Below are 24568 nucleotides of genomic sequence, written 5' to 3' on the forward strand. Positions count from 1 at the left end.
TATTATTAAATGTATATTTTTAATAAAGCCAATAGTTATTTTACTTATAGGAGCTTTAAAAGATACAAAATGTAGAGTTCCAGTTTGGAAGCATTGTAACTATTCACACAACGTCCTGCTGATGCCCGAGCAAGGCAGCCATGCCTGGCCATGCAAAGGACAAACACGCACACACACACATGCATGCGCTTTGGTGAGACCCCCACCTCTGCCGAGCGCAGCACCTGGAATTACCAGTGTTCAGAGCAAGGCGGTGCGGAAAACACAGCACCTGCGAGGAGACCACACAGACAGCTTTGCAGTCTCACAGCCCATGGAGATGCAACTACAAAATGTCTTCCTTAATCGAGAAAAACAGACTAGAAAGTGACAGTTAGCAGTGTTGATGTCACCTATGCTGGGGCATCAGCATCAACAACTGACCTCTGTCCAAGGTGAGGTCTTTGGGGAGGCACTATTAAAACAAGAGTACTTCCATATAATAGAAATTGAAATACAGGGTCCTGGGGACACGTTACTGAAAGAAACAGAAAACTATCTTACAAGTAGAACAGCCACAAACAACTTCAACAAACATTAGTGCACACACTGTGACAGCTAACACAAGACAAGAGCCACGCAGGGTTGGTGCAAAGCATGTGCCTGGAAAAGTCTATGTACAAAATAGGTCTCTGTAAACATGGAGAGGTGAATGTTCAGAACCTGCAGTGAAAAGACCGTTAAGTGCAGGCGGCAACAGCGTCCCCCACACAGCACAGAAGGCCACGCCGGAGGCCTGGAAGCAGCCTGGCAACACAGTGCTAAACATTCAGATGGCTGGGCTCAGACACCTTAAGGGTCCTCTATAATTAGTGTGCATATATATATACATACATAATACATACATATATATATATATATACCTTTTTCTTTTTGGTATTTTTAAATATAAATCTACTTATATCTGTAGAAAAATGGTAACATAAATGTGTTATTACAATCTTTGCTGGAAAAGTTTATATGGAGTTAGAAAGAATAAACCATTTATTAGTAGTTAACATATATATTAAAATGGTTTAATGATTTAAGAAAATATAAAAAAAATATTAATACTGTCAGACTTTCATACCAGAAAATACGGATTTTTCTCAATTAGACTTTTCAAAGATGAAGTATGAAAAATTTAAATAAGTTTATATAAAGACCTTCTGTAACCTCAATTAATATACAGTGGGATATGTCTATTCTATATAGATATTATGTATTATTATTTCTCAATTTAAGCACCATTCAATTTTTCTGGATCCATTCTGGCTGGAAATATCCCTAAATCCACAGGATGTTGTCTATTTAATGGCACATGTTAACTGAAAATGAGGTGGTTTTGTTTTTTTTTTTTAAGAAAAACTTTAAATTAACTCCTATCTATGTCTGAATTGGTTTGTCTTGAGCCAGCTCACAAGTGTTACTATAATTTTAAGTTCAGGTGTCTCTGTACAGCCCCTTGACCACACCCCCACATTGTGAGACTGTGTCAAAGCCTCTGGCCACGCGTGGAAGGACCTGAGGGCAGCCAGCACAGCTGCATCCTGCATACGGACAGCAGTCAGCTGGCTCATCTTCAGGCACCATCAGGAATATGCTTCCAGCGATCCTGCTTTTATAAATCCAGTAAAGGTTGCACCTCTTAGGTGCTGCTGGGGCAGTAAGGGGCCACCCACCCACGGAGAACCCAGGTGGTTGCTTCTGATCACAAATACTCTGTTCTATACTTCGCCCATTTTTTGTATAACTTAAATAAAGATAGTGTTGAACAAACCTCCAGCCACTATATTTGTTACCTTAAAATATCCAATCCATTTTTAGGCAGGAGGTATTGTAACTAAAAACCTCTATGAAAAACAACTATAAATTACAGTTGGTGTGGTCATCACTTGGTATTAAGGAGGGGCAGGGAAGGGCTTCAGGGGAATGGTCAGTTTTGCTCTTGGCCTTCAGGCCTGCAACACACACAGTGGGACTACAAACTTGAAAGCTGTGTTTCTCCAAGTGTGGCCTGTGGCCCACCCGCAGCAGAATTACCAGAGGTGCTTAAGTTTGAAGCTCCCTCAGCATCTCCCTGCGGAGGATCAGAAACCTCTGTCTTCAGCTGGCCCTCCAGGGCTCTGATGCCTCCAAGGCTTGAGAAGCCGGGCCTTAAAGGCTTGGAGCTGCCAACCACCCCCACCCCCCAAGGGCCCCTGCCTGGGACAGGGGTGCACTGGTCCTCTGGCGGGCTGGTGCCAGCTAGTCAGCCCTGGGGTGGGGACACAGGCTCCACCAGCTCTGGGCAGGCAGGCAGGCAGGCAGGCTGGCCCTGGGTTAGTACTGGGGCAAGTAGGCTGGTCTGCGTTCAGCCTTCCCGGGGAAGGCCTTGAAGCCCTTGGGCACTGCCTTGTGTGCAGGTTGGGGTGGAGGCTGTGGCGGGGTCTGCATATAGGTGAAGGAGGCAGCGCTGCAATCACTGGTCGCTGCCCACACTGGGGACTGCAGCATTTGCATGGTGTCGTTCCACTGGCTGCCGGGACTGGAGACCGCGTAGAGTGGTGTGCTTGGACTAGGCAGCGTGCTGGGAAGCGGGGAAGGGTGTTGCCAGGGTGCTTTGGGGGGCCACGTTTTGGTTTTGTTATCCTGAGAAACAGAAGAGGGTTCTTAGTGGTATTTCTGGCAATTCATCATCTTCCCCACCTCCCCAGAACACTGGTCTTTATTCTCATCTAGGAGATAGGGTAAGAGACCCCCTCATCCCCACAGCCCTGGAGCAGCACTGCCCAAAAGAACCTGCAATGAGAGGTATGTTCTATGTCAGTCCTGCTCAATACAGTAGCTGCTTGCCATATGGCTAGGACAACCGAGGAACTCAATATTTATTTACATACAATTTATTTCAAGGTATACAGCCACATATGGCTAGAGGCTTTCATGCTCTACAGCACAGCCCCCGAGTTTTCTACATGTGGGTCTGAGTCAGCTGAGATGGTTAATCATTTAGACAAGATCATGGGGGGTGGGGGGGAAAATTCTTCACCACAAAGAACCCCTCACTGCTTTGAGGCCCTGTTAAAACTTAGGGTTTAGAACCTTGCTCACAGTCTGTACCCCACAGAGCCAGCCCTCCAGGCCAGAGTAGGGCCACAATACCTGGTTCACGTCCTCCACTGTGGTGAGAAGAGGCGGGGAGGGCAGTGTGCTGGTCTCCTGCTCTCCACTGCTGTGTTTCCTGAGAGAACCAAGAGCTCAGTGAAGTGATCACCTGCCTTCCTGCTCAGCTTACCTCTAGGAGACACCCTAGCTGCTTGGCTCTGGCATCTCCTGGCACTGGTTCTAGGTGGGGAGGCCTTGGGACCACTGCGTAAAGGGGGATGAGGCAGGTCACCCCTGAACGTTGCACTCCGCCAGCCATTGCAGGGCTGGGGTGGGGTGGGGTGGGAGGCAAAGGTCAGGCACTGTTCCCGTGGCTCTCAGAGTCCACCAGCTCTGGCTTTCTAATCATTCATTCAACAGCTATGGACTGATCGTTTAACTGTGCACTAGAGTTTGTGAACTTAAAAATAAAAGACTGTTAGTTTTACTACTAACATGAAAAATTTGTCATAATGTTCAATGAAAATGGCAGGATGCAGCAGACTCAGAGCCAGGTCCGTCAGTCGGTCGGCTCTCCTGCAGGCACGGAGCAGACTCTGCAGAGGTGAGGCGACTGGTGTCCTCTTACATATCTAACTGGCCTCTCCAATTTCCCAGGTCTAGAACATAAGTCTAAACTCTACCCTGCTCCACTGTGGTCCTCCATCTCAGTTCCCGGCACCTCCTTCACACAGACACACAGGCCAAAAATGCACCTTGACTCTTCTCTCCTGCTGTGGCCAATTCCTCACCATTGCTCCCTTACTGTATTCAGCTTTCTGCTTGGAGGTCTGACTCCCTTCTGAAAACACCCAATCTACCTGACCCTGTGTTCTCTCTCATACCCTGCTCTGTTTTTCTTCATAGCACTTAATCCAACATGACATTTGGGTTTTTTTAATCTGCCTTCCCTCAGTAGAACGTAAGATCCACAAGGAAGGGGAGTTGGTTTTGTCTGCAGCTCTATCACCACTGCCTGGTACATGGCAGGTGCCACTGAATGAATGGATGAAAAAAATAACTTCTCTGATGATCATCAAAAAATGTCAACAAAGATCCTGGCGCTGTTGCAGTTGTAGCTGCTTTCATCCCACTGGTTCCTGGAATTGCCATTGGAATGAAGAAGGAGATATCTAAGCTGGTCTGTGCATACAGTAAAATAACAAATTTGACTGGATCTATACTGTTGGAACTCAACCAAGAATTAGGAGAAGTGCAAGTTGCAGTGCTCCAAAATTTTGCGACTACAGACTATCTACTGTTAAAAGAACATATGGGATGTGAACAGTTCCCAGGAATGTGTTGTTTTAAATTGTCTGATTTTTCTCATACTATTCAAATTCAGTTACACAATATCCATCATATCATAGATAAGTTTTCACAAATGCTTAGGGTGCCTAACTGGTTTTCTTGGTTTCACGGGAGATGGCTGGTAACTGTAGGTCTGCTTTGGTTATGTAACTGTATTCCTATTATGTTAATGTGTGTGCGCAATTTAATTAGTAGTTTAAAACCTATACATGCTTAAGTTACTCTACAAGAAGATATGTCAAAGAAATAACCAATCTTCCCATGTTTTCTTCCGTCTGCTACTTCTATAGCTTTTCCTCTTCCTTCCTAATTACAACCCTTAAATGGAATTCGTGCCTCATATCTCATTTACCGAGTATCATAATTCTTCCAAGTGGTAAAGATACCTCAAGACAAATGCTGGGCATAAAACCCACAGGGCATAAATCTGCAAAGAAGTAAAAAGCTAACCTTTTCAAACAATATGGCTTCTCTCTCACTTACCAACTTTACATTTCCCTGTATGGCCCCGGAAGATGACTGGTTAGCCAGAGACGGGTAAGATTCCTCAAGGGAGGAACAACCTAAGACAGGCACAGTCGCAGGGGGGCCATCAGGTGAGAAATTGGGGATCAACAGAGGTGAGGCTTAGAACCTCACCCCCCGTTTTGAGAGAAATCTTCTGCATCCGTGGATGTTTTGTTGCCCTTGTCTAGCTTGGATTAATACTTAGCCCATAGGCACACACCTGATCATCTACATTTGCCCTCTTACAGCACTAAACTATGTTTTCTATCTTTATCTTGCATCTAACTACCACTTCAGCATTTTATTTTAAAAAAAAAAATAATAATAATAATAAGGGAGAAATGTGGGATTCACATATAAATCAAGTATAAAAATCAAATGAATATTCATATCTGACCTGATTGTTTGTAGTTCATAATGCGTGATCAAAACTGAAAGTTTCTGTGATGACTGCACTTGTACTGTTCACCATGTAAGAACTTATTCACTATGTAAGAATTTGTTCACCATGTAAGAACTTGTTCGTTGTGCTTCAGAAGATCGGAGACTGATGAGAATTAGGCTTGGGATGGATTAATGATTGTGCATTGAGTCCCCTGTACAGAATTTTATTGTTGTTAACTGTTAACAACCATTTGATCAATAAATATGAGAGATGCCCTCTCAAAAAAAAAAAAATTAACTTCTCTGAGCTTCAGTTTCCCCACCTGTGAAACTTTTATACCTATTGTGGGTAAAACAGTACTTACATCATAAGGTATGTAAGTATGGGCTGAACTTTTCCCCCACACATTCATACATTGACCCCCAATTCATATGTTTAAGTCCTAAATACAGTACCTCAGAATGTGACTATCTAGAGATGAGGTGTTTAAACAAGTAATTCAGTTAAAATGAAGTCATCAGGTGGGCTGTAGCCTAGTATAACTGGTATCCTTATAGAAAGAGATTAGGACACAGGCACACACAGAGGGAAGACACAGGCAGGCATGGGGAGAGGGTGGCCTCCCTCACCGAAAGGAGGGAGGCCTGCAGAAGAAACCAACCCTTCTGAGGCCTTGATCTCAGGCTTCTAGCCTCTAGCACTTTGAGAAAATACATTTTTGTTGTTTTTCAGCCCCTCAGTCTGTGGCAGTTTGTTATGATAGCCCTAGCAAACTAATACAGTAGCTGTGAGAACTAAGTCTAAGTGAGAAACTATGTGTGAATGTGCAGCCGGGGCCTCACATATAGAGCGCACCCTAGCTTGTATTAGCCATTGCTGCCATCACTACTGTTACCACTCCGTTGTGTCCTGACTCAGGTACCTTTCTGGCTTCATCTACCTGCTCTCCACTGCTTATTCAAAGCCTGACTCTGTCACATGAAGACCAAATAAGCTGGCCTCCCTTTCTACTCCACAGCACAACCTCTGATGCCCCGCAGCCCTGCAAGCTCTCTATTCCTGCCCACATCCTTTAGACTGCCACCTCTGGGCCTCTGTTTCCTTGTACCCACACGTCTCTTCATACCTTCTCTGCTTGACAGCAGCAACGAGGTCAGGTCCAGAAAACATGGAGAACAAGCTGTCCCCGTTGGCAGACGATGTCTCATCACTTGAGCTGGCCGAGTCTCCCTGAGCGCCCGACCAGCTGCTGTGCAGGCCATCCCTGAAAGCCAAGAGAGATGGTCCCGGGCCTCCTGCAGCTGGCCAGGACCCTGGCTGGACAGCCCCGAGGCCAGCCTCCACCCTCAACCAAGCTCTAAAAGAAGTCTTTACCCTACAGTCTTCTCACAACCAATTAGCAGTCTCATCTCCCTCCTCCCCCTGAAAACTCGAGCTTTTCTTTCTTTCTTTTTTTTCGCCAGGAAGAATCAGACAGGAGCAATCAGGGGTTGCAAGTCCTGATCACGCAGAGACGCTAATCATGCAGCGTGCAGACTCTAATCATCATGTTCCAATCTGCCCTCCCGAAGGAGGAACAGGTAAGGATTATCCTACCTGACGATCGTGCTTTTCTTTCCCTTATAACACACATGTGTCACTGCCTTCATCCTCTCAGAGAAGCCTGTGGTTTGTATATGGAATTCACTTTAGAGCAAACAAAAAGCTGAGATGGTCTTTTGCTGTCTAGATTTATTAACCAGGTAGCAGAAAGAAATGTGAAACATCAACCCCTAGTCATCTTCATAATGAAGACTCACAGTTCTCTCAATACACTGGAATATGGACTGTGGGCTACACGATCACATTCCACATCAGGTGGGGATCACAGGTACGCTCATTTCAGCACAAAGACTGTTAAACACTCATTACTTCACAAACACCACCAGGTAAGATCCTTGCCTAGGGTAGAAGAGTTTGTCTTGAAAATTACCAACTTATACCACTGACCCCCTGAAGATTTGACCATATGTCTCTCTCTCTCACATGGAAGCTTAGGATTGGATTGCCTGAGCTCCACTTCTCTGCCCCAACCAGTACTCACCCTTCTGTGAAGAACTCCGGGAAAGGCCAGGTCCGATGGGCATCATCCATGGGTGGCCAGTGGCCCCGGGGGTTGCCCGGGCGGCGACCATGTTGGACTTGTCGCTTCTGCTGCATTGCCTGGCTGACTCCTGCCACATAGCGTGCGAACTCAGGGTCTGAACCCACTGTATTAAGACAAAGGGACAAACACGGTTTGGGGCCAAACTGACCTCATTTCCTTCCCTACCATCTGAGGACGTGCTGGTCACACACACTGTGAGGAATGAAGAGCTGCCAGGCGTGCATGATTTGCCCTGCAGGCTGTCACAGTGAGATGGGGCTTTCTGCACATAGCTCTGAAGTTGGGGTATGATGTGTGCACAGGGACAGACGTGGGCTGAATGTGAATGAAAGAAAGAAAGAACACAAAAGGTTTGCTTTATGCATGACTAAATTTTAAAGACAAATACTAGTTACTTTAAAATTTTCCCATGTCTGGTGCTATGTACATAACAACTATGTAAATCAGATGCCGACTCCAGCTAACTGAGAAAGTGAACGCTATCAAAGCATCAGGGTCAGCCAGTTAGAGAACATCTGCCATTCCCATGGGCCCAGCTCTAACCCAGTATTTTCCTGGATATGGGTGGGCAGACAGCTCATTCAATCTGAGGACAGTAAGAGTGGTAATGAGTAAGATAAAATTTCAGGGTGCATTAAGAGATGGCTAGAAACATACCTGGCAGGGCTGAGCAAGGATGTGCAGGGCAGTATAAGTGGGAGCAAAGATAGCACAGAAGGCATTCAGAGAAGGAGTCAAACAGAAAGAGACGGCAGAACAATATCCATGGGTCACGAACCGAGGATGACTCAGTGTGAGCAATGTATGCTTTTTAGCTTTCATTTGGGAAGGACACTAGGGTACAATCCCATCACTAGCTTATTCTCAGGGTGCTGCACAGACCACTGCATGAGGCTGTGCCATTTGTGCACTGCACAAAGATGCCCACAGTGGGAGAAGGCAAGGGCCAAAATCAAGGTCCTGGCTCAGTGAGGCAGGCCACGCTCCCAGGGGCTGTGTGAGCCTGCCCAGAGGGGGCACCCTCTTCTAACTGGCCCTGCCTAGAGAGGGATGTAGACCTAATGCCCTTGGGCGGAGCCCACGGGCAGCTACATTAAGAACCTGTAGGTAAAATGATGTTCAGTTCTCAACAGAGGTCAAAGGTGGTAAAATTCTGCCAAACACCATTTGTACTCTGGATTTAACTACATTACTGAAAAACATACAGACTATCAGCAACCGAGAAAATGTGGCATATCCACCCCAGCCAGTGGCAGCCAGGTGGGCTTGCTCTTCCTTAGTGGGGTGGCATTGTTTGTCCTCCCTGTGTCCCAGGGTACCAGGTTGCCCACATCTGCCTGCCCAAAGAGGGCAACAACAAGGAAGCACCAGGAAGTTTTAGAAGTCTTAAGAAAATATTTCTTTCTTTTAACAGTCAATACTGGGTTGTTTCAGCAGAGAATCTCTTCTGGTGGTTACTTATAAAAATATTCGCTATACTTATTTACAATATTTCACAAGTACTCCCCTTGTGAAGGAAATATATTTTCCATTTCTGCATATCTTTTGTTAAATTAGAGAAAAAACAATTGATTTCTATATATTTTATCTTACATTTACCCACCTTACCAGATTTGCCTACTAATTCTAGGAACTTTTTATGAAGTTTTTTTCATTTCTATTGCCAGCAAAGAGATGTGTTTTTCAATTTATCCTTTTCTGAAGTTCATACCACTTACTTCCTTTTTTCTTTGCCTTGCTATATTTACTAGAAAGTCCAAGACAAAGTTACATGCTATTGGTAGTAACAGCTGCCACCCCTTCTGGGTCCTGACTTTAACTAGAATGATTTTGTTTTACCAAAGTACTACTTGCTACTAGATTTTGGTAGATCGTCTTTTTATATTCAAGAAGTTCCTTTTTATTCGTGTTTTATTTTGAGGGACATTTATTTTTAGGAATTGATGGTACCTTTCAACAAATGTCTTCACAGCATCTGTTGTATGAGTTTTTCTCATTTAATTGGTTGATATGATGGAATACTGTACAGTAGCAGAGTTCCCTATGCTCGACCACCTTACTCTCCTAAAGTAAACCAGGTTTACTAACAGATTTCAGTCTTCTGATACACTGCTAGATTTTCTTGCATCTGTCCACACTTACGAGAGAGATGCACTGTGGTATGCCATTTTTATAATCCTTATATAAAGTTTTCATGGAAAATCATGTTGGCTTCATAATTGACTTTCCAATCTGTTCTACTAAAACAGATCTAGGCAGTTTTTCCACATTTTGGTGCAATTTTGGTTATGTATTTTTATTAGGAAAGAATCCATCTTCCAGTCAGTTTTCAAGCATGTTGTCATCAATCAATATACAATAATGTCTTAAAGTTCTTTTAATCTCTCCTATATCTGTAGTTCCTCTTTCCTCATCTTGTTTCTCTTTGCTTTCTCTTAATCAGGCTTATAATAAATTGGTTTATCTATTTCATTAGCCTCCCAAATACCATTTTTAAGATTTATTTACAATTTCTACTGAATTTTTTTTATATTTAATTAATTTTGGCTTTTATCCTCAATTAATTCTTCTGCCAAGTTTATTTTTGTTTTGTTTCTAAGTTCTTTCCTAAGATAACTCTCATGGTATTTTTACACTGTTTAGACAAGGCGAAAGCCATGTTCTATGAAGGCAGGAGGGTGCTCTACCACCTTTCATAGGTCTTAGAACTTCTGGGCAAAAAAGAGTTACAGAACAGATTATGTAATCAGGAAAAAGGCTGCTCACAAAGGGCCAGCTGCCTTGGCTCCCATGGATGGGAGAGTGCAGACTGGAGCCCATTTGAACTATGGGACTTTGAGCTATTCATGTAACTTCTCAGCCTCAATCCTGTCCTTTGTAAAGTGAGAGAAATAGTTCACTTACCTTCTCAGCCTCATTGACCACCATTGCTTCCTACCTTTGCTGGTCTGCCCCGTACTTAGTATCAGACAGCAAGAAAGGGTCTTAAAGGGGGATTAGAGTCATTTCCCCCACCTAGTAAGGCTGTGGCAGATAGGCCCTGTGAGGTCCTCAGTGATTACATTTGTTACCCCCACCCCCACAACCAAGGTAGGGGCGGTGCTTGCATACCTGCAGGATCAAAAGGCAGAATCTCTCCCAACATCCCAAACACTCCATCGCTTTGATCACGGTTTGGCCAGGTGTTATTTCTAGGTCCCTGTGGCTTCTGTCCCAAAACCTCTGACATCACATTATCCATATAGCTGCTCACCAGACCCAAGCTGTACAAGTCAGAACTGAGATCAGATATGCCAGGCCACTGACCAAGAGGTGACAGACCCGCTCCAACAGGCTGTGATGGCTGCTGAGACGAGCTATGCACCCACTTCCCTGGGGCCCGAGGCTGAGGTGGGGGCTGCTGTGATCCAATGGGCTGGAGCAGGTGCTGGTAGTAGGGGACCTGGGGTTGTGGTTGCTTTGGGGACTGCTGCTGAGGTGCCAGGCCTGGCTGGGGCGTCAGAGGTGCATGTGCCCCAGCCTGGGGTGGCCGTGGTGGAGGGGGCACTGGCAGTGGTGGCTGCTGTGGTTGCATAGCTCCTGCCTTCTGCTCAGTCACCATAGCTGTGGCAGCAGAATTACGTCTTGTCACCAGTGGGGAGCCCTGATGTGACTGGCCCATATTAAAGCCCGAGAGAAAATCTATCACCTCCTGCATTTCCTGATCGGTTGGCAAGTTCATACCCTTCTCATCTTTGCCATCATCTCCTCGCAGGAAGTTGTCTCGCCTCTCCATGAGAAAACCATTGGCCATTTGATTGCTGGAATTTTGAGCTGACTGTGAAGGGTCTGTAGTCCTGGGAAAATTTCCAATGTTCAAAATGCTTTGTAGCCTTGAATCAATATTGCTGGGCATTTTGGCCTTTTCTTCTAAACACCCACCTATGAAGATGTTTTTGGAAGGGGTACTTGGGATGGAATAATTTGTGCTACTGCTAGAGCTGGTACATGAAGTTTTCTTGGTGAACCGGGATGTCAGTTTGGAGAATGTCTTCTGCAGGCCACCTGGAGCTTTGTTTCCATTTCCAGAAGGCAGGTCAGACTGATTCCCAAAATCACAGATCTCCCTTTGAAGCTGGATCTGTATGCACGGTAAAGCTTGTTCCCTATTTAAACAGAAATGTGTTAGAAAAAACATATATATGCGCAAATTGGATAATGAAATGGATCTCTTTGTATTTAAGAAAGACTTTAAGAACAAAAAAGACCTCTCTGGTTGGTATCAGGTTCACTTATTTTATAGATAAACACCTATGAGTTTTTAAAGTGTACATAACTTAAACACTATCTATATTTATTATAAAAAATCAACACTGTCTAACACAGGGCTGGGAGAACTACATTACGACTTTGGCCTCAAGAGTTTGTCAAAACACTTTAACCTCAGTACAGGAGACCAAAATATGGGTAGACTGGGACATGCAATTGGCAGAAGCCAGCTTTGTGCCTGGAGGACAGGGACTAAGAACCTGGCAGCTCCAGCAGAGGGACAATCATTAAATCCATAGAGCAGAGAGGGGTTGCTGGGAAGGACTTAAGGACACTTTGTGGCACTTTGTCCTTGGAAATAATTTACAGACAGTGCCAAGAAGAGACGGCTATTAATTCCAGTTTTCTGAGCACTTTTTTCCAGCACTGAAAGAGAGCCCTGGAGACAGAGAGGGCATGGGGCAGGAGCTGAAGCAGGTGATGAATGGTGTGACCTTGGGTAAGTGACCTCACGGTCCTGGGCCTCTGTGTGCTTGAGAGTTAAGAAAGGGGGAGTGTACCTAGCTAGATATTTAAGACCCCTGCCCATTCTGAGGTTAACAAGTCACAAAAAGACAATCTTGTACCTGTCAGCTACTTTCAGATGTGAATAAATTTCATGAGGACCTAAGTAAATTTTCTCAACATTTCTCTGCTCTTAGTTCACTAGGAGAATATGAGTTGGGTTAAAATCCTTTTGATGGGCTTACTCTCAAATGATAAAACAAATGAAGGCAAAAATGTTAACAAACTGCAGAATCTGGATAAAGGGCACAGAGTAATTCCTTGTACTATTCTTGCAACACTTCTGTAAGTTTGAAATTATTCCCAAATAAAAGTTCTTTTTCTTGCCATACTTAGTCACATGCTATCAGTGACATGAACACACATGGAACTGTAAGTGGTCACACTGTCCCTAGGTATGGGCCTGAAGGTAAACCCAATCAAGTGACTGGCAGGGATACCAACCTCCCTGCCCTCCAGCGGTTGAGGTCCAGCACAGCTGTGTAGAGCACGTCCACGAGACCCAGGGTCTTCTCGGGATCAAGGCTTCTTTGCAGCAGGGACATGGTAGCGGGGTCTTCTTTCAGGCACCTAGGTGTGAACCAGGCTGTGTTAGTCTGGGCCACATTTCTCTGCAAAGCTGTTTCAAGCAGGCCTCATATAAAAGGACTATAACTTTTACATACTTTTGACATGAAATAAAAGCCCTATAATTAAAAGAACATTTAGAGAGTGGCAAGGTTAATATTGGAACTTGTTGCTCTGCAAGCGGAGGAGGAAGCAATAGGGTCTAGAATGCTGTCTGCAGTCTGTTTAGTAGGAAGAGAAGAGTTTGCTGTAGGGCTGCCTCCAGGGGCCCTAATGCCCTCTTACCATCAAATACTACCTCAGGCCCTGACTTTCCTTTCTACCTGCTGAGATTCCATGATCTGGCACAGTATCTACTCCTTGCAAACTCTTCCCATTAAGCCCCTGCTCCACCCTTCCTCTGAGGCACTTCAGACCTGTACCTAAGAAACTAAAAGGTCAGTGGAGGAAAAAAAGCCTCATGGTCTACCACATGGATGCCGTAAATTTCAGGGAGGCTTACGGCCTTTACATAAGTTAACTTTGTCCCACCCAAGATGACTACTTCACACCTTCTCCTCTCTCCTCAAAGCTCTGCTATCCCTGCCACCTCATCCACTCTTTTCCTACCTCAATTGTCAAACGAGGAAACACATAAGCAAATTTGATCTATTTCATTTCCCCTCACCACTAATTCCCCCAGGGACCCCGTGTCTGTGCTCACACATCTGCTGTCTTGCACACCCTGATCTTGTCACAGGCTGACTCTCCACCTGAATGCCCTCCTGCTTTCCCAAGGACCTCACTCACATAATCACCCCACTCCTCCCGTGAACTCCCTTTGGCAAACAAACAGTCTCACTAACCACGTTCTCTTAACTCCACATTCCCCTCCAGACTCCCCCATTTATTTCTCTGCCCTTCATTTTAGCAAAACCCAGTATCATCTCCTCTTCCTTACCTCTTATTTCTCCTCTCACCTGGCTCTAACTGGGCTCCCATCCCCATACCACCACTAAAATAGCTTTTATCAAACAATTCAGATCTTGCCAAAGTTAGGGTCAGTACCCGTCTCCACCTTATTCAACTCTCTGCAACACTGTGCAGTATTTCTTTCCTCCTGGATCACTACCTTCAGTGACCCTACGTTTGCTCAGTTTTCTTTCTATATGGCTGGCAGGTCCTTCTGGGTTTCCTCTGCTGATTTCTCCTACTCCTCTTTCCCTTACCTCTGTATGATGGCACGTTCTTCCTAGAATCCTTTCTTTCTAGAGTACTGCACCTGGTCCTACAGCTGTAGAGACCATCCCCACACCTGAAGACTCTCAAATTTCCTTCATCAGCCTCGACCTTTCTCCTGCACTCCACTTTCATACATCAAACTGCATTACTTGCCATCTCTTCTTGCACACCTGACAGGCAGCTCGAAGGTAGTCTGGTCAGCACATCCCTCGATTCCTCACCTCCCCACCAAAGACCACTCTGATTCCCACAGACTTCCTCAATAAGTGAACTTACACAGCTGTCTACCCTAGAACCTACAGGTCGTCTCTAGCTCCTTCATATCCTGCATCCAAGCCATCAGCAAATCCTGGCAGCTCACTGTCCAGACATATTCTAAACTTGAGCACTTCTCACCACCTCCCTTATTAGTGGTTCTACTCCAAGGAACCACAGCCTTCTGTGGCTCAGGACCAATCTCCAATCTGCTTTCCTTTTCTCCATTCCGGTCCCTCCCAGGCCCACCCTCCACACCACAGCCAGAATGAGCCTTCTACAGCACAAATCAGAACACATTTAGTCCTACCTCAACTCTCACTTCCTGAGAAAATACATAACCAGATGAGACCCACTGTTTAAAGCCTTCCAGCGGCATCCCATCATGACTGAAATAAAATCTAAACCCTTACCACAGCCCTCAGGGCTCCTTGTGACCTGGCCCCTCCTGCGTCTTTACTGTCACCTCATCCCAGCAAAGAGGCTTTCTCTCCCTCCCTGAATAGGTTGAGTTTGCCCATGTCTCAGAACCTTTGCTCTTGTCACTGCCTTTGCCTGGGCTGCTCTCCATTGAGAGCTGCTTCCCACTATTCAGGTCCCCACTGCCCATTTGGTGTACCTCCACCAAGAGGCCTTTCCTGAGAGGGAGAACCAGAAGACACTGTCTGTCTGTTCCTGTGCACTCTGAGAATTAAATGGTGAAATCAACACTTGTAAAGCCACCTGACTAAGGAAGCAGTAGCATTCCCCAACATCAATTTGGCTGGAGAAGCAATGTATCTGTGAGGATGTGAGCCAGCCAGTCTCAGAAATACTGCAAAAAGCGAGCAACAAGGCACGCTCTGCCGGTGCCCAGCCAGATCCTGGACTCCTGGGAGAGAAACGTGGCCAATGCACTCAGCCCAAGGTTCATGCACCCAATTCTCTCAGCTTGGAATCACTGATTATCAGGACACACTTGTTCTATGCTTCCAAGCCAATTTCTAGTTGTGATTTGGCTGGTCACATGTTTGCCCTCTAGCACAAAATTTGCTGGTCAAGCAGAAATGAGTATTATAGTTCCTGGAGATAATAATTTCGATTTCTGAAAATCGACATATTAGCATTTTCCTTTTATTCATCAGTTTTGAGAGTTGACCAATAAAATTCTCTTAAGGGCCTAATCCCTTCTTTTGACAAATCATGCAGACGTGCTTAAAACTACCTTTTCACAGATAAAAATCCAAGTCCCTCAGGGACCCCTCAAGTCCTAGCTTCCACAACTGTCCCCTCATTACCACCATCTACCATATCTCCTGCCATGCTGGTTCACTCTGCAGGCCTTTGCACTTGCTGTTCCTTCTGCCTGGAATGTTTTCTCCATCTGCAATCTGCATGGCCAGCTCCTTTCAAATGTCCTATCTTCAGGGACTCTACATGACTGACCACCTCATTCACAATAGCCTCCCCTTCCCATGTCTACCCCAGTTATTCTCTATCAGATGATATCATTCCTTTCCCCCACATACACTAGCCAGTGTTTAAACTTAATTTTTATGCTTGCTAATTGTTTCCTCCCCTTCCCACTACTAAGTCAGCTTTTAGGGGCAGGGACTCTGTCTTGCTCTTGATTAAATGCTCAGAGCTCAGAATGTCACATAATAGGTATTAGTATTTGCTGAAAGAAAGAACGTATGAACAGCTTAAATCTAAGTAAGGTATTATTTCATATGGAAAAAAACTATCTGGCAGCTGGGCACTTTATTTTACTAAAAATAAAGCATAAAATAAATTCTTGACTGACTTTGCTAACAATTTCATTTTTCTGAAGATGTAATTAAGCAATCACTTCTGTTTGAATTCTCAAGCATATATTTTGTAATTTGAAACAAATACGAAAACTTTGTGTTTTTACCAAAAGCAATTAGCAGAGGGAGTTTCTCCAAGGAATCACATGAAATCTCACAGAGGGGCAATCAACTACAAAGGAGATCAATTATACAGGGAGAGTTTTGGAAGTGTACGCAGTGTTAACCATTGTAGTACTAGCTGTTCATTGCACCAATTATCCAAAAGTTCAAACTATTTTACTTCAGAATGAGAATCTGGGTTAAGCTTAATATTTAAAAGTTTTGGTGGAGGAAACTCACAGAAGGGAGGTTTGAGGATATGAAGTGAACTCTAACCCTCCCTTGATAAATCAACAAGTTCTGTTACTTTTGGCAGAATCTACCACTGGACCCTCAGACTTCAAGAAGAAATGTCTTAGATTCAATCTGAATGCATTACCCAGCTACCACTTCAGTCTATACAGATATTGATAGTGCCATTTTCATTACTATATTTATCTCTTCCTACCTAAACGTTTTTAAAATTCCTCTATATAGTTAAATGTTCACTCAGATCATAATTTTAATAGCAAAAGTCTTAGAACATATTCTTAAATGTTGCTGTTTGTTAATAAAGCTATGATGCCAATCCTTTAGCTGAACCTGTTCGCACATCGTAAGGATAAATCTCCAGAGGCGGAACTGTGAAACTGCTGAGGTCATGACCCTTATTTTAGGCTTCTGATACAGAAAACTGCTCCCCCAGAAAGGCTGTGTGATTTATTCAACAACTTCTGTGCTTGTTTTTGTACAGTCTGGCCCAAACCTGGTATTATTCTAAAACAATTTAACAACATGTTGGGCAAAATGACATTGTATTCTTTTCTCTACCTTTCATTGTAAGGTTACACATTTTCTTCATCTATTTGCTGACAGTGTCTTTTCTGATTTACCTGTTCAAGTACTTTGCCCATTTTCTTATTGATTTGTAGGAGTTTTTAATAGATTAAGAAGAATCCTTTATCTATTATAAGTTTACAAATATAATTAAATAATGAAAAATACAAATGGCTCAGTCTGTCTCCGGATTTGCAGTGACACTGGGTGTTTAATGACATGAACTCAAGATCATCAGGGATGTTGGAACAAAGGAGAGGAATTCTATATTCTGTACTCAGCTTTAGAGAGCACTTGGTGACTTAGAGAAAATAATATTCTCTGTTCAAAAGCTGTGGACTCAGTATCAAAGAAAAGATAATATTGCTCATGATGATCCATGAGTATGTAATATTTTAGTTACATTACTGGCCAATGAGACTATTTTTCAGACATCCTGCCTTCCTCACTGTGGACTAATAACCACAACACATGGCATTAACATACCACCACTTCCCATAAAGCTGCAGAAATAGCAAGAGATCTGTCATGTCAGCTAGCATGGGGTTTGTCCAAAATAGAGCAATCTTTTCAAAGATGTGCAACTTAAATCAGAGCTTAGGCTAAAGTCGTGTTACCATGTGGATGGAACTTGAACCACTATTCTGGAGCCTTCTAAACTGATTTGGGGAGCATAGGCTTCTTTATTTTCAATCTGTGCCGTGTCAACTACCACCTAAGAGAGAAACAGAAACAGCAATCAGGTTTCAGAGAGGAGAATGCATCCCAGACAAATCCAAAACATGCGTCTATTGATGCTGAGTGACTCTGGCAAGGGCTATTCCCCTGACAAGGCAGTTATGCAGTCAGGAGCCACATGGAGATAGCAAGTAATAAAGATGACTGAATACTGTAATATTTTAATAAACAGTAATCAAATTCTGGATGCAGGATGTACTGAACTTTGCAAACACTGTTTTGAACTTTGCAAATTGTTGATACTTCTCCCAAACTATAAATATGTTAATTAGGAATTACTTTGTTTCCTTTATCTTGTATTTTTTTTACTTTATGTACTTGAGAGGAATAAAAATGTCATTAAAAATCAAACCAGTGCTTCAGAAAAGCCCATTTGTAATGAATAAATATAAGCCAGAAGTGGATAAAGCCTTTTTTAAATTTAAAGATCATTTTATCCTTAATCATCAATAAAAACATAACTACTTCAGGAAAGATGAAGAACAAATTCTTCTCTCAATGATTTCCCTTTACTTGGAGAAGAAATCTTTAATATTACAAGAATCATATAGTATCTTACATAATTTGAAGAGTTTAACAAAGTGATGAACATATTTTCAAATAACTAATGGAATTTTAAGAAAATAATAGAGCTCTTTAACACCAAACCCCTCACATTTCAGAAAGGGTAAAGCCATGCAAATTTGCTTATTGATTCCAAATTCAGCCTCCAATGGAGCTGACTTCCAGGCGGTAAACAGAGTTCCCACAGCTCCTCAGCAATGTCCTTCAGAAAAGACTTCTTCTCCAAGTATCAACCATTGTTGAGCCAGACAGATGTTTCCTCTCTCCTCCCCCTCCAGAACCATAATCTAAAGGTTTTTCTGTCAGTCACATACAAAGGTGCCCTGGGATCAAGGGATAGGTGACTAGGAAGAAGTTTCTGCTCTCTGAATAACATGGGGCATTTTTTAAAAATGGCAGTGTTTTCTCAAAACAGCCTGTGTATCCTTCTGCCTTATTTTACACACTCCTTTCTGGAGAACTTATCGCCATGGTTCTCCTAGTTTCAGTTAAAACCGTCTTTGGAAACATGGCTTAATCTCCTGAATACACAGGCTCCTTATTTCAGCAGGGGTCTCCAGTTTACTCCTTTTCTGGGGTTCCTATACTAAGGAATGGATCCTAAAGGAAGTGTAAGTCACTGTGGACAGGCCACAGCCAGCTCTCTACAAGGCAGTACCACCCTGAGCTTGGTCCCCTGAGCCCTTACCCACATTTAACAGAAGGATAGTGTCCTCCCAACAGATCATTTCATGAGCAGACCCTATAGGAAACACTTCTTTTAATTTTCTTAATCTCTAATTAGCTTCTTTTAACCTCTGACTGAAATGCTGTATCTTCTCAAAAAGTAGTCACTTAACTCTAGAAAGTAGGATCAAGTACCTAAGGTTAATGGGTCAGCTACACTAAACAAAAAGCTAAATGGTTGAGTTCAGAAGTTGATTTCCTGACCCCATCCAACTTTGGCAAAAGTTAATTCTTCAAAGATGAAAAGACTAAACCTATTTTTGATTTGATGTTGTTATTATTGCTAAGAAGGAGATAAACAGACATCTGGGATACAAAGTGACTGGATGGGGCACTACTTCTACCACCAAGAGGTCTTTTGGAGGAAGTGAATTTGAGCTGACTTCAGGAAGTGAGAAGGAGTGAGTCACAAGAAGACCAAAGAGTATTCTCAGATGAAAGGAATGTCAAATGCAAAGACCTGAGCAGCAGAAAGGCACCCACTGTAGCTCTAGAGTAGTCAAGCTAGGTCAAGGGGCCCTACCGCATCGTTACTAATGGTTTCCTTAAAGGAAGGCAAGCTTGCAACATCATTTTGTAACTAGGTTCCCCTCGTATACATATTATCAATCTATAAAAGAAAAAAAAAAGAATTTCTAATTCTGCTCTTCCTTTCCCTTTTCTATCTGGTCTAAACTCTGTAGCCCAAAGAACTTTTTAGATTATTCAGTATTGTCACACATATGCCCACTCTATGTCCTCACACGTGAAATGTCTCTCTACTCTCATCCACCACACACGTTCACTCACCAATCCTGCTTGGCCAAACAGCAGCTGCACGGCAGTCTTGCAGGCACCCCGCCATGTGGATGGGCACACCTGGTTCAGGACTTCAGTCACAGGAAAATCGTCCCTGGGTGTGATTCCATTACAGCAACCTGCTTCCTTGATCAGCTGTAACATCGTATGCTACAGATTGATAAAAAGAGAGTTCACACCTCAAGATAAAGCCATACAAAGTAATAAACTCTAGAAATACATTCACAGGCACATATTATGAGTAATTAAGAGAAAAATATTTTAAGTACTCTCAAATCATGTCACTTCAGTTTCTTAAGTAATTATTATCAGACACTCTCAGAGATTGTCTCAAGCCTGTAGAGTGAGTGGCTAGACATGGACACACATGCATTAATATATACATGTGATTTCTATACTAGCATGAAATACATATCTGCTGATGCAAATTGACTGAGGAATTTTGAAATGCTGAATCCCTCTAAATAAGGAGATAAAATCATCTGGTAAAAGTAAACCTCAGCTTTATTTTTGGTGACCAAGTGGTCAGGTATGCAGTCCCTGGAAACAGATTGTATAATCTCAAATCTCAATCAAACACTTTGCAGATGTGTGACCTTAGGACTTAGTTTTTCTACCTGTCAAATGGGGGAAGGGGCAGTACCCATCTCATGGGTGGGCATTAAATGAGACAATGCATGTGAAGGACTTGGCATAATGCCTGGTGCACATGATGCTCCACAAATGGTCACAATTACTGTAGCATTATGACAGGATTCCGCCTCTTATTTAATTCACGTAAGTGCCCTGAAACATTTATCATAAAAAGTATCTTATAGTATACTTTCAAGACTGTTTATATTAAATGTTTGAACAAAATTATGAATAAAACTAACCTGGCAAATCTCTCATTAAAAAAGTCACCATAAGGTTTCCATAGGGGAGGGTGGGAAGATAGGTGAAGTAACTGAAGGGGGAAAAATTAGTGAGAATGTCTGATAGTCTGATATGGGTAATGGTTACATGAGTGTATAGACATGTCAAAATTCATCAAGCTGTACATTAAGATTTGTGCATTTTATTGTATGTACCTCAATTTTTAAAAAATGGTACCATAGTCTGCTTTTAGACACCAATTTACTGAAGACCAATGCCTCCTGCCTTGACTTCAGTTTTATTTTTTAATCTAAATTCCTAACAATGAGGTTCCTTTAAAAACACTTTTTCCAAATTCATTCAGGTTGTTAAACCACATTAAAAGCTACCGTCTTGAGTTTCAGATTGTCCGCGGCTGACTCGTTGAAAGAGACACCCTTCAGGAAGTGTGATCCTATTTGCACAGGGACGGTGGGAAGCTCACACTGCATGGGCTGCGGAGGGGTCTGCCTCCGCCCTGTCTGTTGTGCTTCTGCATCGCTACAGCAGCCCTGGAAAAGGTTTGAACAGGAGAGGAGAGGTGACCCACAGCTCATCTGTCAAGACACTGTTGACTTGATATGGCAAGACTGCCACACCAGAGCTCCTAGAGCTACCAGAAAGAATAGTGTACCTGCAAACTGGCTTCAATTGCTTTTGGATTCAGGTGGAAACCAGCTTTCATTGCATATTCACAGTGGCCTAAGCTTTCCAGAGCTATTTTATATGCCTGTAAAGAAATTGTTTTCAAGAATCAAGATTATTTTGCAGATTATAAAATGACAAAGTCTGAAGAAAACAGAAATTTTAAATTTCTATAGTTATTAGAAGACTTGAGGCCACCTACTATCTTACTACTCTTCCCAACTGGTTCCACATCACAACTTTAACTTCCTCCCTTCTTTCTATCCTCCATGCATAAATGTGCCAGTTCTGAAAAACTTACTTGCAAAGCACTGTCAATTTTTATGTTCAGTTCTTTTAGCTGGTGTTCAGGAATTGCTGCACTTTGAGAACAGAAGAGCTGTTGAACTTCAATTCCTGCCAGGCGGCCATCACAGCCTCTTTCTCTTAGTCTTGATGTTGCCTGAAACATAGAATGATTGGTAGGTAAAAGAGGATGCTATAGACACTAGCAAAATTTAATACAAAAAATAAGTAAAATAAAGCAGGAAACCACCTACATGTTAAATATAAACCAGACATTATGGATTGTTCGTATTACAAAATAAATAGCCAGAAACTTGGAAAGATTAAATAAAGCATGTTGAAGAGAAAACAAGCCAGACACAGCACTACCTTAGTTAAGAAACCCTGGAAAAAAGACTTACCTACCTGTTGTTTTTCATATATATAAAACATTCACATTTTAAATTTCTCTGCTTTAAAAAGACAGATAACTTACAATATTGGCACTTGGGGCTTCCAGAATTAAAAAAAAAAAAAAAAAAAAAAAGGAACATAAAAAAAGGAACATATATCATTGTGTGTTCCTATACACCAAAGCAAAAAGGCATGCCAATACAGAGCCGGGAAAAAAATACATTGGAATGTTAAAGGAAAAACAGAGCTTTTGAAATCTGCACAGAAAAATTAAATACTTAACTATTCAGTTATTATGTTTATGAAGAGTATATAAGCAGGGCAGAAAAACAAGAAGCTAATCTGTCTTATAATGATGAAATGTAAGTAATCAATACACATGGATCAGGACTACAGAACAGAAAAAATTTTTTATTTGATGTATTAGATGGGAGGAGGGATTCAGGATGAAATGTCTTTTAATTTTTCAATGTCTGTTTTTGTTGCAATAATACATATGCAACAATATGTATTTAACAGTTAATTTTTCTTCTTCCAGGCCTCTGTAAAAGTCGTTAATATTTATCAAAATTGCAGGACTACAGGAGAGTAACTAACAGCTATAATGCTATAAAGTACCAAAGCTTCACAAATTACATATGACTACCATTCCAATTGTTCCCTGAACCTGAGTCTCACAGTTTAAAGCCATTTGATTCTAAGAATCTTTTCATTAAGTCAAATATTTATCCCACAGGGTCTTGTGTTAGGTTTCACCGGAGAGACAATGGAGCACCAAACCTGGTTCTTACCTGGCAGCCTCAGGGGCTGAAAAAGCAAACAAAAAACATTTAAGAAATTGAAAATGGAGAAAACACACTGAGGGAACCCAACTGTAACATGGAATACTCCAGACACTGAGAAATCAGCATTTTGGCTCAGAAATCGAGGAGGGGGAAGAGTCAGCAGGTGTGGGTGGGAGGAGTAGTAAGACAGGCAGACATCAAGGAAACGAGAAGCCAGTGAGTAAAGGGGCCAGTGGCCACAGGTAAGACTGGCAAGCAAGGCAGGACTATGTAGGAGGAGGCAGGCCAAGGCGAGGGGACCACACTTTACCTTAAGGGAATAGAGAGCAACATCATCCAGTTTTTTTTTTTTTTTGGTATCACTAATGTACAATCACATGAGCAACATTGTGGTTACTAGACTCCCCCCATTATCAAGTCCCCACCACATACCCCATTACAGTCACTGTCCTTCAGCGTAGTAAGATGCTATAGAATCAGTAATTGTCTTCTCTGGGTAGTACTGCCTTCCCCGTGCCCCACCACCACATTATGTCTGCTAATCGTAATGCCCTTTTTCCCACTTATCCCTCCCTTCCCACCCATCCTCCCCAGTCCCTTTCCCTTTGGTAACTGTTAGTCCATTCTTGGGTTCTGTGAGTCTGTTGTTATTTTGTTCCTTCAATTTTTGCTTTGTTCTTATACTCCACAGATGAGTGAAATCATATGATACTTGTCTTTCTCCGCCTGGCTTATTTCACTGAGTGTAATACCCTCTAGCTCCATCTATGTTGTTGCAAATGGTAGGATTTGTTTCTTCCTATGGCTGAATAACATTCTATTGTGTATATGTACCACATCTTCTTTATCCATTCATCTACTGATGGACATTTAGGCTGCTTCCATTTCGTGGCTATTGTAAATAGTACTGCAATAAACATAGGGATGCATATGTCTTTTTCAAACTGTACTCCTGCATTCTCAGGATAAATTCCTACGAGTGGAATTCCTGGGTCAAATAGTACTTTTACTTTTAGTTTTTCGAGGTACTTCCACCTGCTTTCTACAATGGTTGAAGTAATTTACATTCCCACCAGCAGTGTAGGAGGGTTCCCCTTTCTCCACATCCTCGCCAACATTTGTTGTTGTCTTTTGGATGGTGGCCATCCTAACTGGTGTGAGGTGCTACCTCATTGTGCTTTTCATTTGCATTTCCCTGATAATTAGCAATGTGGAGCATCTTTTCATGTGTCTGTTGGTTGTCTGAATTTCTTCTTTGGAGAAGTGTCTGTTCAGCTCCTCTGCCCATTTTATAATTGGATTATTTGCTTCTTTTTGTTGAGGTGTGTGAGCTCTTTATATATTTTGCATGTCAACCCTTTATCGGATATGTCATTTGTGAATATATTCTCCCATACTGTAGGATGCCTTTTTGTTCTATTGATGGTGTTCTTTGCTGTACAGAAGCTTTTTAGTTTCATATAGTCCCACTTGTTCATTTTTGCTCTTGTTTCCCTTGCCCGGGAAGATATGTTCATGAAGAAGTCACTCATGTTTATGTCTAAGAGATTTTTGCATATGTTTTTTTCTAATAGTTTTATGGTTTCATGACTTACATTCAAATCTTTGAACCATTTCAAGTTTAGTGTATGGGGTTAGACAATGATCCAGTTTCATTCTCTTACATGTAGCTGTCCAATTTTGCCAACAC

The 24568-nt window shown here is 42.6% G+C and overlaps 1 protein-coding gene and 1 non-coding gene across 11 annotated transcripts in view; both read right to left on the reverse strand.

Moving 5' to 3' along the window:
* The window catches only part of GARRE1 (granule associated Rac and RHOG effector 1), a 77601-nt gene continuing 53033 nt past the window's right edge, over positions 1 to 24568 (reverse strand). For 8 of the 10 annotated variants that reach the window (XM_037021584.2, XM_073225820.1, XM_037021579.2 and 5 more), the window contains 11 exons: positions 21717 to 21857; positions 21405 to 21500; positions 21121 to 21282; positions 19868 to 20026; positions 17668 to 17765; positions 12747 to 12872; positions 10602 to 11635; positions 7428 to 7593; positions 6471 to 6608; positions 3160 to 3238; positions 1 to 2649 (listed from right to left, as the gene is read on the reverse strand). In XM_037021584.2, coding sequence (XP_036877479.2) covers positions 2341 to 2649; positions 3160 to 3238; positions 6471 to 6608; positions 7428 to 7593; positions 10602 to 11635; positions 12747 to 12872; positions 17668 to 17765; positions 19868 to 20026; positions 21121 to 21282; positions 21405 to 21500; positions 21717 to 21857 — 2508 coding nt within the window. In that variant the 3' untranslated portion in view covers positions 1 to 2340. The other 2 variants (XM_037021586.2, XM_037021585.2) reach the window with 2 other exon arrangements.
* On the reverse strand, positions 6813 to 6947 carry LOC118973022 (U8 small nucleolar RNA). Its single transcript, XR_005062227.2, has one exon. It is a non-coding gene; the product is annotated as a U8 small nucleolar RNA (small nucleolar RNA).

This window comes from Manis javanica, chromosome 17, assembly GCF_040802235.1.
Source record: "Manis javanica isolate MJ-LG chromosome 17, MJ_LKY, whole genome shotgun sequence".
Taxonomy (NCBI): domain Eukaryota; kingdom Metazoa; phylum Chordata; class Mammalia; order Pholidota; family Manidae; genus Manis; species Manis javanica.